This window comes from Pyxicephalus adspersus, chromosome 1 (genome assembly GCF_032062135.1).
Source record: "Pyxicephalus adspersus chromosome 1, UCB_Pads_2.0, whole genome shotgun sequence".
NCBI classification, from domain to species: domain Eukaryota; kingdom Metazoa; phylum Chordata; class Amphibia; order Anura; family Pyxicephalidae; genus Pyxicephalus; species Pyxicephalus adspersus.
In genome coordinates, this window is record NC_092858.1 from 123,121,420 (window position 1) to 123,140,106 (window position 18,687).

The window sequence follows — 18,687 nt, forward strand, 5'->3', positions numbered from 1 at the left end:
AGAGAGGACATTTCACCATATGGAGATCTGACACTGTGATTCCATATGAAGAAAATCAAGTTTAAATCAAAATCCCAGTCAGTCATGAAACCTCTATATAACCACTTCACTTTACTTCAAGGGATAACCAGGGCATTCCCAACACTTTTATAAACTTCAATGTTAAAAGGGGACTGGAGCAGAAAGTGGTCCATGGACTCTACTAACCCAGCTTATTCCATTCTGTTTGAATGTGTGGAAGGGCCTTTGATGATGCAGCACCTGACCACGAGAATTGAAATGTCATCAGAAGAATTACGATGTTGGATCAACATAGGATCGGACATGCACCAAAGACGAAGACACCAGAGAATTAGCTGGGAGTAAGTAACTTTATTGAAGACTTCACACAAGAAAAAAGGACAAGTATGCTACAAAAAAAAATTAAAAGGAGGCATGAGGTCCTGCTTTAAGTTTAAGGGTTTTAATAACTTGTTTCATCAGTGCATTAGTTTCATAACTCCTAGACTTCTATGACAAATATATATTTCTTTTAATGTTATTAATGCAGCAATCTCAGCCTCCTGTGCACAGTCAAATAAAACATGATGTGTTTAATCAGTAAGCTTATTCACCCACAAGTAAACTTCCTGTGTCACAGTTTAGGTTCCAGTGATATAAAAAAGAAAAAAATAAACTAGTGTGTGATGTTCAACCTTTTAGACAAGTTCTAACTTAAAAGAAATATTTCAGGTTGATGTTAGGAGGTCTCTGACTTTCTTTATCTTTTAAGGCCTCTAATGGTCAGCTTAAACTGCAATAATTCCCAACTCTAGGTATTCTACCCAATCAGCCTAGGCACATCCTTTGCAACAGAAGGTAGATGTTACACAGGAAAGTTTTAGTGATAGCAGAGATTTGAAGTGGAGTGCTCACTGAAAAGTGCACTGTAGACTCCTATTTGGACACTGCTCCTCACATCACTGTATCCCTGACTTTAGCTATGATGAGGATGACTTCCAAAGCTTTTTGCCAATTTATTCTGCTGTTGAAAAAAAAAAGAGCAGTGGTGGCTGGCAATCGGATACTAAAGCTGCGTACACACTTCCAATAATTATCGTTGGAAACGAATGACGAACGACCGATCAGCCGTATAACGTTCACAAAAAAGGTGACTAACGACTGAATAATGATGCCAACGAATGAGGATTGTCGTTGGAATTAAACGACTGTCGTGGCGGATCTGATTGGCTGACGATCGTTCGCTATTTATCATGTGTACGGTCGTTCAGTGTTCGTGCATGTTTCTGCAATACACTTTCTCGTTCTCGTACACGTTCTCATTAACTTTCTTGTACACTTCGTTCAAACGATTGTATCTAGCGTGTGTACACTATTGGTGGATTATATTTGAACAATCGTAACGTTACAGCATGTACAGAATTGTGCACAATACGATGGTTCAAATATAATCGTGCATAATCGTTGATCGGTCATAATCCTTCATTTTCTAATGATAATTATTGGAAGTGTAATTATTGGAACTGTGTACCTAGCTTAAGTCTCACGGTAAAAAGACTGGTGATAATAAATGCAGTAATATATATATATATACATACACACACACACACACACTGACTGTACTCATTATTTTACCAGCCCCTTTCAAACCCTGCAAAAAGATCTATAAAATAATTCTATTTTTGTCCTATTCTTGCTCATCAACAACATCAATTCCAACATGCTGATGGTGCTGCTGATGCAGCTGGGCTGCTACACCCCAATATGAACATCCACAAAATATTATAATTTATTTTTGGTTATGATTTCCTCTCCTTCATCAGCTATTAAATTCCTTATGATGCTGATTTTGGAGTTGTATGAAGCTGGCCTGTGATGACAAAACTTAAAAAATGCAAAAGAAACACTATAAAATAATTCCCTATCGAAGTTCTTGCTGGAAACAACAGTTTACTCTAATGGTCCAGTTCGAAGGATTCCCTTTTAAAACTGGGAATAGAGATTGTGGCTGTTGAACAAAAGAGTAAAAAAACAATATACATACCTATACTTACTATACTGAAAATACCACATTCTGCTAGAAAAGATAAAAGATTACTATAGTAAAAATTATTTGTGTTATTATACCTGTGCATGGTGTACATCTGTAATAAAACTATTCTGTATATATCAACATGGTGTAATGTCACATACCTATATATATATATATATATATAGGCACTGTGCTTTATATTAGAAATGATTTACAGAGCTGTAAAGCCACCTGAATACTTCTATATATGGGATACGCTGTGTCCCTCCCTCCTTCATGGATGTCCTAGGCTTCTTTAGGTCCTGTGGAACTCCAGAATTATTTTTCAGGCAGGAAAGCAGAGCAGATGAGAACTTCCATTTTTCGATCATCCCCTGTGAACAAAGCAGGTAGTGTTCACCTCTAAACACTTCCAGGTTCCGAGTTATCAAACTTCACCTACAGTAGTAGAAACTGTGTGGCCATGGGGCCAGGGGCTGATTAAAACCCCCCTAGCGTCCTAATTCTGTCAGTTTTTTGATGCCAAAAGTGATCCTATTTTTTTTGCATGTAAATTTTTGTTTATATTGTAGGCCTGTAATTCTTAGGAATAACTCCCGGGTATAATAATTATATTTTTTTATTATAATTTATTCCTAAATTATAATATAATACATAATTATAAATCATTATTATAAAAAATAATGAAATATTAGACCACAACAGTGTAATTTATCCAAAAATCTTTTTTATCAAAAATTTCTAACTGAAATTTTCCAAACAAGGGTGCAATAATATTGATAAATAATAAGATAAGTTAAATGCAGATTTTAGAAAAAAAAATATTTACATTTTTAGTAGACATCCCGGGTGTGGTAGATTTTGAAGCAGGGTGCTGCACAAAGCCCAACATCACAGTCAGGACAGTAGAACCTGGTTTCCTTGCGTTTCTTCCTTCCTCTGTCATCGGTCTTTGAGCAGCAAACCACGCACATCCTTGTAGGTGCTGCCAGAGATTTCCCGCTGGCAGCACCCCCTGAATCTACTGCAGCTGCTCGCACCACCCGGAGAACAGCCTCCGGGTGATGCGAGCAGCTTTAGCAGATTTACTATTGTTGATCGCATCTGCAGTTAGATGCGATGGACCATGCAGAAATCCAGCATGGTGCATCGCATCTAACTGCAGATGCGTGCAGTGGGGTGGTGGGGACCCGGGCGGTATTTAAAAGCAGATTACTCGGTATTCTGCTTTTAAATTTCCCGCCCGGCCACGCCCCGTGACAGAGAAGTGCCCCGGCATCACCGCGGGATCGTGCGAACGCCGCTGGAGCGAGGGGCTAAGGTATGGGGGTCCCCCAAAGTTACCAAAGTGACTTGGTGTTACTGCTTTTTGCATTGTTTTCCCACCCTGGATCACACCCGGGATTACCGCTAGGGGGGTTAAGCACAATTTGTGCTTTCTTGGCTTTAAAATGAAACTTTTAGGGTGTGTGTGTGTGTGTACAGTATATATATATGGGTGTGTGTGTGTGTATAGATATATATGTGTGTGTGTGTGTAATACACACACACACACACATACAGGGCACAACCTCGTCGTTTCTGTTTCCTCATACACTTTTGAGGTTTATTGTACTTGAAAATGAATTTGAATGTATAATTTACAGAAAACGTGTGCTGACATCCTGTGCCATAACAAGCACTCTGTATGGGGGGAGATTAGGCGCCTGTTTATGTACCTCACAGTTGGAATGTGTGGCACCTCACAAGCAGCACTCCTCCTCGGACTTTTCCACGTAGGCGGAACCAATACTTTGACGTCACACGAAGATTATACACATTGGGAAATGGGAATAAATGGGCGTGGTTACAACGCTAAATCTTGGAGAAGATAATTATGCGAATCTGACCCCGCCCTCCCTTCGTCTCACTAAATAATCATCTCGTAACAGCCTCTGACGTCACCAAGGGACTAGGTAGTTTACGAGGGATTGATAGATAGGCGTGTTACAATGTAGGAATGTAGGCGGGAAGGGGGCGCGGTTAGAGCAAGAAAACATAAACGTTTCAGGCGGCGGGGAGGGGCTTGTCTGTGAGTGGGTGTGGTTTGGCCGGTTCTGGGTTGCGCACTCTCCTTAGCTCACAGTCTCTTGTTAGTCGCCGTAGAGGCATCATCCGGACAGTGAATAGAGCGGCGGCCGTGTCCTGAGGAGGTGAGCAGAGCCGTGTATTTTGAAGAGGAGGTGTACTTCCCGCCCCGCACTCCTCTGACTATCCCGGGACTCCTCCATGTGCACGGATACCAGTGATAAGCTGCTTCCTGGCACACCCCCTGTCTCTGCCCCATCCCAGGCTAACTTCTCCCGCATAACTTTCCAGTGTGACAGCCCAGCGCTCCCCAGCGACATGCCAGCCTCTCCCAGCACCGGGGATTGAAGGCATTGCTATGTCATTCCATATCAGCACTTCCACTTATTCTATGAGCACATCAGATGGACTATATGAAATCTATCCTGTAGTTCACCAGCCTTGTGTACCTGGCCTCTGATCTGTCCTTTCCTATGATTTATTATATGGGCTGATGAGTTGTGGTGAAGAGGAGATTTTCTGAGAACTTCCTAGCTGCTGTACAAATCAGTGATAGTTGTGTCTGGAAATGCCATAGATTGCCTTGGAGAAGATTGCTGATTAGAATATTCTTTGTATATATTGGTCTCCTCCATAACTTGTTATCTGTGCTTATCACATCAGATGTTATGACAAAGTCATTTGATTTTATTACCCCATTGTAGATAATGCCACTATGTGTCATTTTCTATCAGCATTTTGACAGATCACCAGCTAACCACTGGGATGCATTGTTTTGCTTTTTTATCTTTGAGAAGTGGATGTGATTTCTTGTAGAATTTGTCTGCTTTTTGGAATATTTTTCTATCTTGCCTGGCTTTTTTACCTTGCTTCTAGAATACTATTGTATTTGGATCTCTTGATGCGATTGTTGCTGGTGTTGTGACATTTGCCTGTCATGAAAAGATTGTCATCTCTCTGCTTATGTTTAGCTAATAGAAACATTGTCAACGTTGAGGTCGGTAATTAGTTTGAAGTTGATGTATGTGATAAGAAAGCAATTCATAATTTACTGATTTGGGTTTAACGCAGGAATTGCCATTAGTTATTTGGCGCTAATACAACAGATTTTAGTTGTTTGCTATCCTTGTATACTGATTGGGATTGGAGTCCTCTTCTCCCGTATGAGGCACCATGTCCAAGACCCTGAAAAAGAAGAAGCACTGGCTGAGTAAAGTGCAGGAATGCGGGTTATCAGGAGTGGGCGGTGATCCTAGCGCTCTTCTGGAGATCCGCGGGGGCGCAGAACACGGAGAGTTTCCTTATTTGGGCCGCCTTAGAGAAGATGCCGCCAGCTATATTGCGGGCAAAGTACCCAACCAAGGAGATGTACTGTTGGAAGTGAATGGCACACCGGTCAGCGGCCTTACGCATCGAGATACGCTAGCCGTGATAAGGCACTTCAGGGAGCCCATCCGCCTAAAGACCGTCAAACCCGGTAAGTGCCGTTAGCTACTTGTTTCTTTTTTTAAAGTTGAACTTTGAAAAAGCCCTTTCAGTGAGGGTTTCCACTTATGGTTAAGTGTTTGTTTCTTGTCTAGGTTGTCTCCCTCACATCTAGGAGGCGCTATTGTGCTGTGATCACCAGTCTGATGCCATCCCCTTCAATGCAGGATCCCTAGTCCTGCATTGTAAGTAAGGATGCCGATGGCCTACCCACATCCTAGCGTATTGAATGCAGGGAAGCAAGGGATATATCAAGTAAAAGTCCCTTTTAGATACTCCCTAGACAAACACTTGCATTTATTCCGTGCAAGAGCAAATTTTAAAATATTCCTGGAATTTAATACTAAGAAGACAAAGTAATTACCTGGCTCTGATTTCTGGCCGCCAGTGAAGCCAATGGGCCTCATTTTAGGATTCTAGGAAGGCTCGGGATCCTAAATCTGCTAGGAAGGTTCTTCTGCATTGTGCAGGAGTACATTCTCATAGGATTTCCCAGCATCCTGCAAGAAGATCATGTGATGTCACCCTTGCCTAGGCAACCCCTGCCAGAAGCTGCCTAAGGTGTGGCTTGTTTTTTGTTCATTTGTTCATTTTTTTAATATTTTTCACAGTGATGTTTATATGTATGATATACTACATGTCGGTCATTTCAAGTATACGTTTCTCATATGTTCTGAAATTCAAGGTTTTTCATTTTTACAGGAATTTGACATAACTCTGTAATAATTTACACATTGTATAATATGATTTATTAAGGCAAAGATCAAAGTGCAATGTCTCATTGCTGCCAACCAGATACCATCATTTACTACTCCGCTATGCAGAAATTTAACTCTTTCTCAGGTGTTACTGCTTTTTTCACATATCTATTTATTCTGCAACCTTAAAATCAGCCCGTTTTAGTGTTTTCAATAAACTTCTGGTTTGAAGCACCAATTTATATTATGTAGTATTTATATTCACACTCTGTATGTAACCATATAGGCCTAGTGTGCAATATACAGCATAATTCTAGCAGCTGATTGAGAGTCAGAATATAGCCAGAATTCCTTTTCTACAAACCTCTTAAAGGTCATTGAGTCAATGTATTGAAGCAAGAGGGTCAGCATGACATCTAGATAAGAAGCATTTGAAAAAGAAGTGGGCAATGACAGCCTCTTTGTTGCCCTTATGATAAGGTCTTTAAGGTCTTTTTTCGAAAAAACATTTCTGATTTGTCTGAACATTTTCGAAAAGCCATGTTTCCTGGATTACATTAAAGCAACCCTATCGTTATACATTATTACCTGTAAAAGCTGAAAGGAAATATAGGTATTTCCCCGGTTATATACTAGATAGGGATTGTAGGTTTGTTCCTAAGTTGAATTTGTATGTAAATCTGAACAGGTTCATTATTTTAATAAATGCAATTAGGACGGATGTTTGTCTCAACATATTATTAGGCATCAGGGTGTCAGTTGCTGTATAAAATCCTCACTGTGAGCTAATCACAAACAAAGCAAAAAAAAAAATCTTTATGGAGCTTAGACATTCATTGACTTCTAGAGCAAGTTGTGCTTTGATACTGCAGAGTTTGTCTTGGGTATTAAAGTGTTACAAGAGGTTGCAGAAAGAGCTCACCCCCTTAAGATCACCCACAACCCCAGTTATGTTTAGCAAAAGATTTCTTCTGTAAGTCATGCAAACTGCCCCGTCAAGCCTCTGTCCTTCACGGGAACGAGCAGAGAAGCCCTGTTCATATCTAGAAGTCGTCCGTATGTTGGATTTTCCTAACCCGGGCACTTCCTGGACTCACTTTTACCCAATCCTGCTTCAAGCTTAAGGAATCTTCTGCTGAGGTTTTGATACTGACATGTCTGGAAGTGTGGATCTCCTGGGTCCCCCAAAATGCTTATTGGTTCCACTTGCTGACCTCCGTGTCACTGTAATGATGTGATAATAATGAGATCAATAGGAGGAACCAGTAAACGCTGTGTGAGACCTAGGAGGTCAACTCTTACAGATATGTCATTTTCTCTGAAGACCTCATTAGAAGTTTTCTCAGGTTTAGAGTGTGGTTTGATAACGGTGAGGAAGGTGAGTACTTCTTCTTGACTTTTACAGGTTCCTTTTCTTTTTTACTGCTGTCCACCATGTCACAGTGGACCCCAATAATAGTATGGAGGTCAATAGGAGGAACCAGTGGTAGCTTTGGTGGGCCCAGAAGACTTCCAAAAGTGTTGGTTTCCCTCTGAACTTCACCAGAAGATGTCTTAGGACTGCAGCAGGATTTGGTGGTTTAGGTAGCGGTGACGTTTTTTTCATGGTCCATTATTTAATGACATGGTTACTTTAAAGTGCAGGTGGGTTATAGGCAGGTCTGTCTAAAACTGATGGGTAGTAAGGTAATTTTTAGAAAGCCCCACACAGAGGTTCCATCCTACTACATGCTGTCATCTTTTAATTGTTACATAAATGTTCATGTTGTACAGTTAAGGTTTTGTAGATGGTTAGTGTCCGGGATGCCACCATCCATTTTCCATATATAAAGGTGGTCAAATGAACATGGTTTTGCAGAGATAAAAATATTTGTTTCTGACATATATTTTTGTCTTTACAAAGGAAAAAATCTTGACATGACTTAGCATAGACAGAAGGGTTAAGGATCACATGTCATAGGATATACAGTAGCTGTACATCCCTGTTCTCAGAACATCATATATCTTCTAGCAGCTCACCTTACCTTACTGTGACAGCAGCTTGTGAACCTTAGTGGCTCTGGATAGAATTGGGGCCGAAAGTTCACGTTTAAAATGAATTTACCTTTGAACAGCTGCTTCAGATAATGGCATGAACTTTCCAGAGATTGAACTATATTTTATATCTGCTTTTGTGTTGATCGGTATCTAAGTTGTACTTTTTTGTCTGTTAAAGGTTTTATATATTATTTCATAAATGTAGGTTCTCTAAAGTACCTAAATGAGAGCACATTAAATGCATGTTCTTCATCAGATTTTGGAATAGATTATTGCTGGTGGGTGTAATATCAGGATTACCCGGTGAATAGATTTTAATGTTTTTTTTTTGTTTTGCAGAGTATGATGAGTATAGATGACTTTGTAATTATAAATGTTAAAATTAAAGCCATTGCTGGTTTTTAACTGCAATCAAAAGCATCATTAGAGAAATTTCTCATTACTTCCTGTCCTGCTGACAGCATTTCACCACTCAGGAAGTGAGGCGGCCAAATAAAAAATGTCTTTCTCTATTAGAGTAGTGGAAGGCTAGAACCCCTGTCAGATTTACTTGCTGATCTCCAGGGAGAAGACAAAACTATCTGTACAGTGGTTCTCCCCCTGCGCTGCAAAGGTTCAGTGCTAGATTTTTGTCTTGAACTTTTTTAAAGCGTTTTTACTCACCCCATCCCTGGCAATATTGCTGATACTCGCTTCTTCCCTCCAACACATCGAGTTGTGGACTGGAGCTTGCCGTCCTCCTATTATGCAGAATGACCAATCCTGCATTGAAAGTGATGACTTCAGACTTGTGACAGATGCGAAGAACTCTGAGGACATGTGGCTTCAGGAAGTGATAAGGTAAGTAAAAAAGTTTTGAATGAAAACATACTGGAAGAAAGCATTCTCTTAACCTTTGTAGTGCAGATAGAGCCTCACCTTAGGTTAGGATTGTCATTTCTCTATATTTTTTCCAGCCTAGTTAGTTAGGTTGCAAAAAGACATAAGTCCATCAAGTTCAACCACTGGGAAAAAAAAAACATATCCCAGATAAAAACCCTATAGACATAGTTGATCCAGTGGAAGGCAAAAAAAACCCTGGTTCAATTTGCCCCAACGGGAAAAAATCCTTCTTGATTCCATGAGGCAATTGGATGTTCCCTGGATCAACAGTCTCAGGTATCTTTACTTTAAAGCCTTAATACCCGGTTATATTCTGTGCTTCTAGAAAAGCATCCAGCTTTTTCTTAAAGCAATCTATTGTAGTTGCTGAAACTACTTCCTGAAGGAGCCGATTCCACATTTTCACAGACCTTACCGTAAAGAATCCCTTCCTTATCCCGAGCTTAAACTTCTTTTCCTCCAGACACAAAGAGCGCCCTCTTGTTCTTTGTAATGATCTCAAAGTGTATAATTGGGAAGAAAGTTCTCTATATGAACCATTTATAGCCTAGCTGCAGAATTTTCTTCTCCTTCCTTTGGTGAAACCTTAGGCACCAGGACACATGGTGAGTGAAAATCAGACATGGGGTTCTAATATCACCCCACTCTGTCCAAAATCAGTAAAAATAATCACTTAATTTATAAAGTTTAGTGGCGTAATTTGTGTTTTGACATGATTCATGGGTTCAGGATCCTTAAGATCTCAGTACACATCCTAACTTCTTTCTGTAGAAGCCTAATGTGATACCAGTGGTCTTATAGCTTTATCTTGTATTGAGGCATCCTGTTTTTTTTGTCTGGAGAAATAAAAAAATGTGCGTGGATTATAATTATTATATTTGAATAGTCTTTTGAACAGCATACATATTCTTTAGAGAATTGCCGAGAACTGTGTACTACACATCCAAGCTCTTAATCTTTCAGAAGTGTCCCACTTGTACCTATTACCACTGAATGAGTGATGAATATTTTCTGACACCTAACCTCCTTGGAAGCAACTTTTTCTGTTTGCGGTTCAGTCATGCTTCATGACAGGTTTTGTGTGTATTTTTTTTAACTCTGTTTCATTTTGAAAGATTTTATTCTGGTTTTGACATAATCTTGGATGAGTGCCAGGAAGTCAGTTTTAAAGTAAACTCATCATGAAATAAATATGAATGCTGCCATTGGTGGTTGCCTGGCCATTATGGTGACACTGGCTTTTGTATATTGAGCCAAACAAAAAAAAAAAAATGCAAGTAACGAAATTAAGTAATCTTTTTTGGCATTGTTGTTTTGATTTGACCACCTGGCAAGGAGGATAGTATGATGGATGGACAATTATTTTTTTTTAAAAGGCAAATTTGGCCATTCTTCTCTCACGACAGGTTGCTTTTAATGAGAAATTTACTGTAAAGCTTGCCCTGTTTTATTACTACTTTTATCACTGTTTTTGTTTTTTTTCTTCCTGCAATGCATACAGTATACAAAAAAGGCACAGCGTAAACAATTTTGGTGTTAAAATACAAAAAGTATTAATATAAAAAAAATAAAATTAATATAAAAAGTACAAAAGTAATTAAAAAGTACAATTTGTATTCTATATTTTGTTCTGTTTAAAATGATACTTAAATTATGATTCTGGGAAAAAGCGTTGCAATGTTTTTCTGTTGTTTTGCTCACCATTTATGTGAAATGAATAAAAATCAAAACACATAAATATTATTAGTCAGAAATAGAGAATTAAAACCAACACAAACTGTTTGGGGCTAATAGTTAAGAAAAAATCAAGAAGGTAAGGGAGTTAGTTAGGGGTGATTAGGGTAACTTAAGGGGCACATTGATTAAATATTAAATAGAATTTTAACACTATTTTGGACATATATATCTCGATTTGTGGTCAACATGTTTATCAGCTGTTGGTTTTACTTTGAAAATATAACTTTTATTAGTTTATGACAGTTTACACTCAGGAAGGTGATAGGCAATAGTGGCCAAACTTGATTTTTTCCTGTAACACTCACAATTTGCATATGAATTCCCATGCCTATATCTCTGGATCTACTGATCATTGTTAAATTTAGTTTACAATGCAAGTAACCTCTGCATGTACAGATTCATATGATGTGTTAAAATGTGTTCCTTTAGGCCTGTGAGTGGTTTAGGAACAAGCACTAGTTCAAAGTGTTATATTGTTTTAAAGTAAAATGTTGAACATCCTTAAAATAATTGGGGTTTATTTATAAATGTTCTCAGCCAAAAGTCACACATCCTTTACCCAGAATTCACATTGTTAGAAAAATGTATGAATCTTGGGTCAAAGTTGTAGGGATATTGTGGGGAAACATTAAAAAAAATTAACTGTGTCTCTCCTTTTCAAATTTATTGAGCTACATATACTAGATTGTAAGCTCTTCGGAGCAATGTCCTCTCCTCCTATTTCACTGTCTGTATTAGTCTGTCATTTGCAATCCCTATTTAGTGTACAGCGCTGCGTAATATGTTGGATATAAATCCTGTTTAATAATAATATTAATAATAACCGATCAGTAACTGACACTAATGAGGGTTTTTGCCTATCATACAGAGGACAAGTTTGGGCTGCCAATCCTAAAAAATGTACCTCTATTATTTTCATAATACATTACAACTTGTTCTTTCTAGATAGGTTGCCGGTATCCATAATGGTGTGGCATTCTAAATTAATGGGACTGCCACTTGGCGCATAAAATGGCATTCATAATGATAAAGTGGTCTTCTACCACCAAGACTTAAGTCATCCTTAATTGGTATAGAAAATGTTTCCATGTTGGGAAATAAATTCTTTCTGTTTCTGCTCGGTAAAATTACAATGGTGGGTATTAGGCAATAGAATGTTTTAGACACAGTTCATGGAAGAGGTCTTCTTTATCTAGTATTTCTGTATTATGAATTGTGAAATATGCATAGGGTTCTGCTAATAAGAAAAATGTCAAATTCAAGTAAATGCTTTCCAAAGCCCAGAATACAATAGCTTTCCTTTTCTAGCAGTGGAGAGTCAAAGTCCGATCTATCTAGTGACAGAAACAGTAATTGCATCTTTAATGCAGCTAATCTTGCCCGTCAGTCAGAAAGCTCAGGAACTGCACTGATTGTGTTCAGTGGCATTATGTGGTGCAAGAAAATGAAATGGCTCTGGATTATACTGTGGTCTTTGTGGTTATTAAAATGTCTGCACATGCCAAAATAGGTTGTGTCTGAAATATACCACCTTGTCTTTTCATGTATGCAGAAGATAGATCCCACAGTACAACCAGATGATGCAGCCATCGATAATATCTATAGATGTTTGTTGCAGGAGCATATCAGAAGCGAATATATTTAAGATAAGGTTTTGATCCCTGCAGCTATTTTTCTATACATCTCATAGTTTGTAATTCAGTTAAAGAATGTTTCAGAAATACCTACTGAACTGGCTGATGCCATGATAGACTGAATTCAGCTTTATAACAAGTGCGTTTTTATTTTACAATGTGTTAATTTCCATACACTATAGAAGATATTTATGTGCTTTTCTGAATTTAAATAGCATATGCAAATCTTGAATTGTAGGTCAACTGAACTTAGATAAAAGGTCTCCGGTATAAATGCAAATGTCTCTACAATGTATTTTCCAATGGCAGAACTGCGTATATACCCATTGACAGGTCGGTAGAAATAATATTTCTTTTAACAATCATTATTTTCCCCACTGAGCAGATTGTGTGAACATTACACTTGCAGTTGTGGAGGGTATGAACATGATAGCTCAGTTTTTAAAAAAATGCACTTTCATATTGCTGCTCCATTGTTGGCGGACCAAAAAATCTACCAGTACAGATTGTTTTAACTTTCTTAGCAGGAATTTTTTTCCTACACGCACATACATATATACACTTCCTCTCAATGCAGGGGGGCAATGCATACTCATTTTGTCCAAAGGTATTAGAATAAGCAGTTATTTTAGCCCTATTCTTTGTCACACCGGCGGTCGTTGCTCTGTAATGCTCCCTGACATCAATGTGGGTGTATCCTTGCAACTAAGGGAAGCAACTTCGAGGAACCGGCCATACATCTGCAAAAAACCTGCACAAGTTAGAAATAAGGTAAGTATTACTACTTCTTCCTATCCCTTTAGACTTAACAACAATTTAACCCCTTGCATTGCAGAATCACCCCACTTTCAAGGTATTTTTTTTTACTGCCCAATGTTGAGTTTTTAAGTCTTGAGATGCAGGGCTTAAGATTTCTGGCCATGGTTTTTATTCGCCAGCCAACTCCATACTCCTAGGAATCTGGGGGTAGCCCTGGTTTTAAAGATACACCCACTGTAGAGTCTGCTGTCTCCCCTTTACAAAGAGCATCATGGTGTAAAGCATTAGTATTAGGATTATGTTTTAGAAGATGAAATCCAATCCAATAAATTATAAAAATTAGGTTATGCTTTAGAAAGCTGGCCCATATGTTAAGTCCCATGTGATGAGTACCCTGCCTCGATCTTGGTTGCATAGAACTTAAATTTGAACTTGTGATTCACACTTACTGCCACATTGCATATCTAGAAAAGTCATTTTTTTACTTCTCGCTTCTTTACCATATCTTGGATCCTCTGTCTGCTCAGTTTTAGGAATAGATGATACTACAGCAAGCAAACTATATGTTTTAGAATTACAAGTTTGACAGAAGAGATTTTTATGTCCTTTGGCAAAGCATAGCTGTTGTGCTTGCTAGCTAGTATTATTATATGTTATTGGTGTCTCTAATTTAGTGTTTCTCGATCTTTTTAACACGGGGGAACCCCTTGAAAGTACTTTTGTGTCCTCAGGGAACCCCTACCATGATTACTTTATTCACAACTCACTGTATATTAGTGTGGTGGTCAGTAGGAAGAATGCCACTTACATTGCTGGCCAGTAGGAAGAATGTCACCCTTACAGATAGCAAAAAGATCATTGGTGTCCGTGATAAATGACCTGAGAGACACAAATTGCTAATTTCTCAACAAACCCCTAGCAACCTCTGGAGGAACACACTTCTGTAGTGGTTTTTAACTCTCCTATTAGGAAATGCTTTCAGCTAAATGGAAAAATACAGTAAACACTTTAGGATGTACAAATAGTTTACACTGAAATATTTTACTAGCATAAGTGGTGTGACGGTTGGACAGTCTTTTTGGTCTATTTAGCATGTATTTAAAATTATTTGAATGAGACATTGCTTGCACACCAACTGCCTTGATACTTACAAACACATTCTTCCTTTGTAGTAATCTTAACTTCAGTTATTAATATGAATCTGCAAAAGAACCTTTGCTCCCTGTGAGCAAAAGATTCCTGTTTTGTACATAAACATTTTTATTGTCTGAAAGTCCATCTGACCTATTGCCTGCTGTATAATGTAGCTGCTAGATCCTGAGGGCAGACATTCCAGAGGACTTGTAATTGAGTTTAATATATTTTTTCTTTTCATGTTAAGGATCAAGGTCAGCCATGGACAAATTATCCAACTGGTAATGGACAAGAGGGTGGTCCTTGTTGCCACATGGAAAATACCAGATGCTTAGTATGTCCTAAACAGGCTTAAAAAGCTTCACTGCAATGGTTCAATAACAAAAGTAAATATAATGCTGTAATAAAAACACAATTCTGTTCATTAGAATACTAATCAGTTACTGGAATGCATGGGGCTGTGGTGTATATTCATACTACAGAAATGATCCAATGTATAGGACCCCCTTGTGCCAAACTCACTTTTCCGCATTTCTGTACAGATGTGAATCTTATTTTACTTGTTGCTGAAATAGTGTATTTTCAGTATGTGCATAATGTGTATGTGTATGTGCATTTGCATAATGATTTGAAAAGGTTCATGTTTTATGCAGCTTGAGTGACTGAATTGACAGGTTGCATTTCTGTCTGTGTATTCCATCTCTGACCAACATACAGGTATTCAGAGCTGCAATATGTCTGCTATAAAATGAAAGCAAAAAAAAGTGCACAGCAAATTAACCACACACACTGCATCTGAGAAACAAGACAGAGCCCAGTGGTATATGGTGAAAGATGAAAAGGTCTGATCGTGAATCATCAGATATACTGTGTATTTGAATGATGCAGGGGGAGGGGGTGAGATCTCTAAATTAAAGACCAAACCAAAAAGGGAAACTTTAGTTTCAAATGCTGGTTACCACTACCTACTATTATCCCTACAAACCCACTTCAAAAACTTTTCTCCAGCAGTCTACTCTGTAGGATTATGTGCACAAATACATTTGTCATCCGTGTTAACTCTTTCATTGGGGTATAGATTTGTATGCTGGTCCATAAAAATGAGTAGGGTTATAAAATGTCATAATTATATATATATATATATATATATATCATAGTAATATAAATACTAGCATGGGCACTCTACTTAGACCTATATTGTTCTTGAATTCACCAAGTCAGTTTAGATATGGAAAGGCTGGTGTTGTTACTGCAATGTTGGGGGGGGGGGGGGGCAATGGATATATATAATTCTGTATGTTATATTGCTGATGATCATTTGCATGCTGGAACAATGAATATGCTTTCTGCCCAATAGTGTCTCGTCTAGTCCTTACACCTAGGACTATAGCATGATTACAGCTTGTGAAATGTGTTAATCTACCCAACCTGCAGTTCACAGAGTGAAAGAGAAGCAGCACTTATACAGACCGTGTTGCGTTTTGCACAGAGCCAAGGTGAGAACAGAAATTCACAATGAACACATGGATGCTGATGCAGCATCTAAGTCAGCACAATGAAGGACATATGTTAGGAATGCTGACGTTGGTTTTTCTCCCCATAATACCTTCCTAATGAGTCATGGCATAATAAACCAACTTGTTGCTTATACTATATGTCATGTCGAATGAGAAATGTATCGGGGTAATGTGCCTTACATATCTCATTTATTGTGACTCATATGGGGCAGAATATTTGTAATATTTTCTCACAATTGCCCATCGCCCATCATATTCCGCTCCCCCCTAAAGTTGGATAGCACGGTTATATCTTAGCCAGTCAACTCTGAAAAGGGATTAAGAATTCTAAATGCAGATGCCACTGCATTGCTTATTCAAAACAATGTGATTTTTGGTTTGGGTGCTCAGCAAGCTGTCTGAAACTGTCCATATTAATTCCCTATTGGCCGTTGTTTTAAAAATGTCATTGAAGATCTCCTAAAGCTGAGAAACTATCCTCTTCTAAACAGATATCCGTAGAAGAAGTTTTTGTAGTGGCAGGTTACCTATGAACTGCTCCTTTATATATAAAATCTATAAACTTGTTTGAGCAGGGCTGCATTCTCCTCCTGCTTCTGAGTTTGTAATTTGCATCTCTTTATTATTTGATGTATAGTACTGCAGAATGTGTGTGCTATATAAAGGATGCTGATGCTAATAATAAAATTGCATGGTCTTACTAAAACAAACAGGAACATTTTGGGAAGCCAGGATTTAAGTTTAATTCACTTATGAAGGCAGCCTTTTCTGTGTTGTCTATATTACTCCATAAGTAAATGGTACTGGAAAAGACCTTCATTTAAGGCATCATGGAATGTATATATATAATCATCTTAGCTATGACATGAGCTATAGGTTACCATAATGTTTAAAGCTACGACTTGATATTTAGGAAATTATGTAAATATTGTGTATACATTATGACTATATTCATTATTGAACTAGTTGTGTTCCCATACTACTTTCTTGACTGCATAAAAAACAAACAAAAACAGGAATGTATTTTTCCCAATGTAAAATAGGCTATGTAAATGGAAAATAGGAGCTCGACACACCATAATGTTTAAGGTTTCTTTGAGAAACAAATACAGATAATGGTTTCCTTGTATTAGTTTTGTACCAGGACCACATAGCTTACACATCTGTTGATTGTATCTGCAGCATCAGTATTTCTACCTCAAATTGATGGAGTACATTGAATATATTGAACCAGAGTAGCCTTCTTCTTTCAGGAAACAATTTGCAGGAAATTGTTCTTATCGTGTCCCACAAGTGTTTTAATAGATGACTTCACAACATGCTGCACAATTGGAGGAAGACGCTTTTTTGTTGTGCCATCTAACCTGTATTTTTAGACTGAACATCTGCTAATAGCAATATTGTGTCCTATTCTGCACGTAACAAAATTCTCAGCAAAGGAAGTCACTATAAAACGATTTAGAATATAAATTAAAGATGCAGTTACATTGTTGGTCCTCCTATAATGGTCTAAACTGTACCCGGGTTGATCTCTGCAGTTAACCCACATGTTCTATAATTTATCATCCTATTAGACAATATATATAGGTAAGAATTACTGTTTTGGCCTTTACACTAAAGAAGCACATTTTCTAATCATCGTTACTAATAGATCAAATTGTGTACTTATTTCTGAGACAAAAGGATGGTATGTGAGACTAGATCTTCCAGTGTTTCTCAACATTATTAGTCTGTAAGCATCTGTGTCTGTCTGACAAAGGAAATTACATTTTTGCAGCCTGTTACATAATCAAACTGTGTTGCTTTGGTGTTTTTTTTTTTTTTGCCTAAATTTAGATTTCAATTTTATCTTGGCCTTCATTTGTTTGAATCTGTACTTTCATATGTGATCATATTCAAGTGCTTCTGTTTCTCATTTTACTTATAAGCAATGCTTTGTCTGCTGGGAATTATTGCAATGGTGTGCAGCATGCTCTGTACTGTGTAATCATCTGATCTACAAAACAGCCGGACAGAAAGGTTGCCTGTAAGCTGTTCTTTAGGCACAAAATGTTAATCCTGTCACTAGTTTCATGAAGATGTCAGCATTATACAAAATGTGGGGGAGACTTCTCATTCAGCAACAGAGGGCTCAATGCATATTTTGTTTTCCTGACTTATCCCCCTAATATCTCTGAGCATGTCTGTTTATATGAACCTATGCAACTAAATTATTGCTTTCAGTTGTATTTAATAGGAGTCTGTTTTGAAAGCCAGCTAAAAAGGCAGTATAGCACCATTTCTGTCTGTTTATTTAGCCATTTATCAGAAAGATGCTCATACAAACTTATTTTGACCTATTTTGTTTTGTTTGTGTAGGTTGTTAGGTGGTAAACTACTACTACTATTTTATAGGTATTGGCAGTGAGACATGGGCCACAGAAAAGTGGGGTGCAGAGCTGTGCAAATATCAGCTTCATATCCAAAGTTACACGCTCTTACCTCCTTCACCCCCCTCCTTGGTGGAAGGGAAGTGCTCTGGTTATACCCCCATTTACCTTTCCCCCAAGCAGGTAAATGACCTCCAGACATGATTAATGTGTTTTTTTTTTTTGGAGCTCTCTTTTCTCCTATCTACATAAAAATCAACATTTTCTTATGATAAATGAGTTAAGATCTATATGTAATTATAATCTGTTTGGCAGACATGTAATCCTGCAGCTGTT

At 38.0% G+C, this 18,687-nt stretch overlaps 1 protein-coding gene across 1 annotated transcript in view; it reads left to right on the forward strand.

The window, feature by feature from the left end:
• Positions 1 to 4,157: 4,157 nt before the first annotated feature.
• The window catches only part of MAGI3 (membrane associated guanylate kinase, WW and PDZ domain containing 3), a 195,664-nt gene continuing 181,134 nt past the window's right edge, over positions 4,158 to 18,687 (forward strand). Inside the window, exon 1 of the mRNA XM_072413280.1 lies at positions 4,158 to 5,576. Within this exon, the coding sequence (XP_072269381.1) occupies positions 5,273 to 5,576 (304 nt within the window). The 5' untranslated portion in view covers positions 4,158 to 5,272. The remainder of the gene's footprint in view (positions 5,577 to 18,687) is intronic.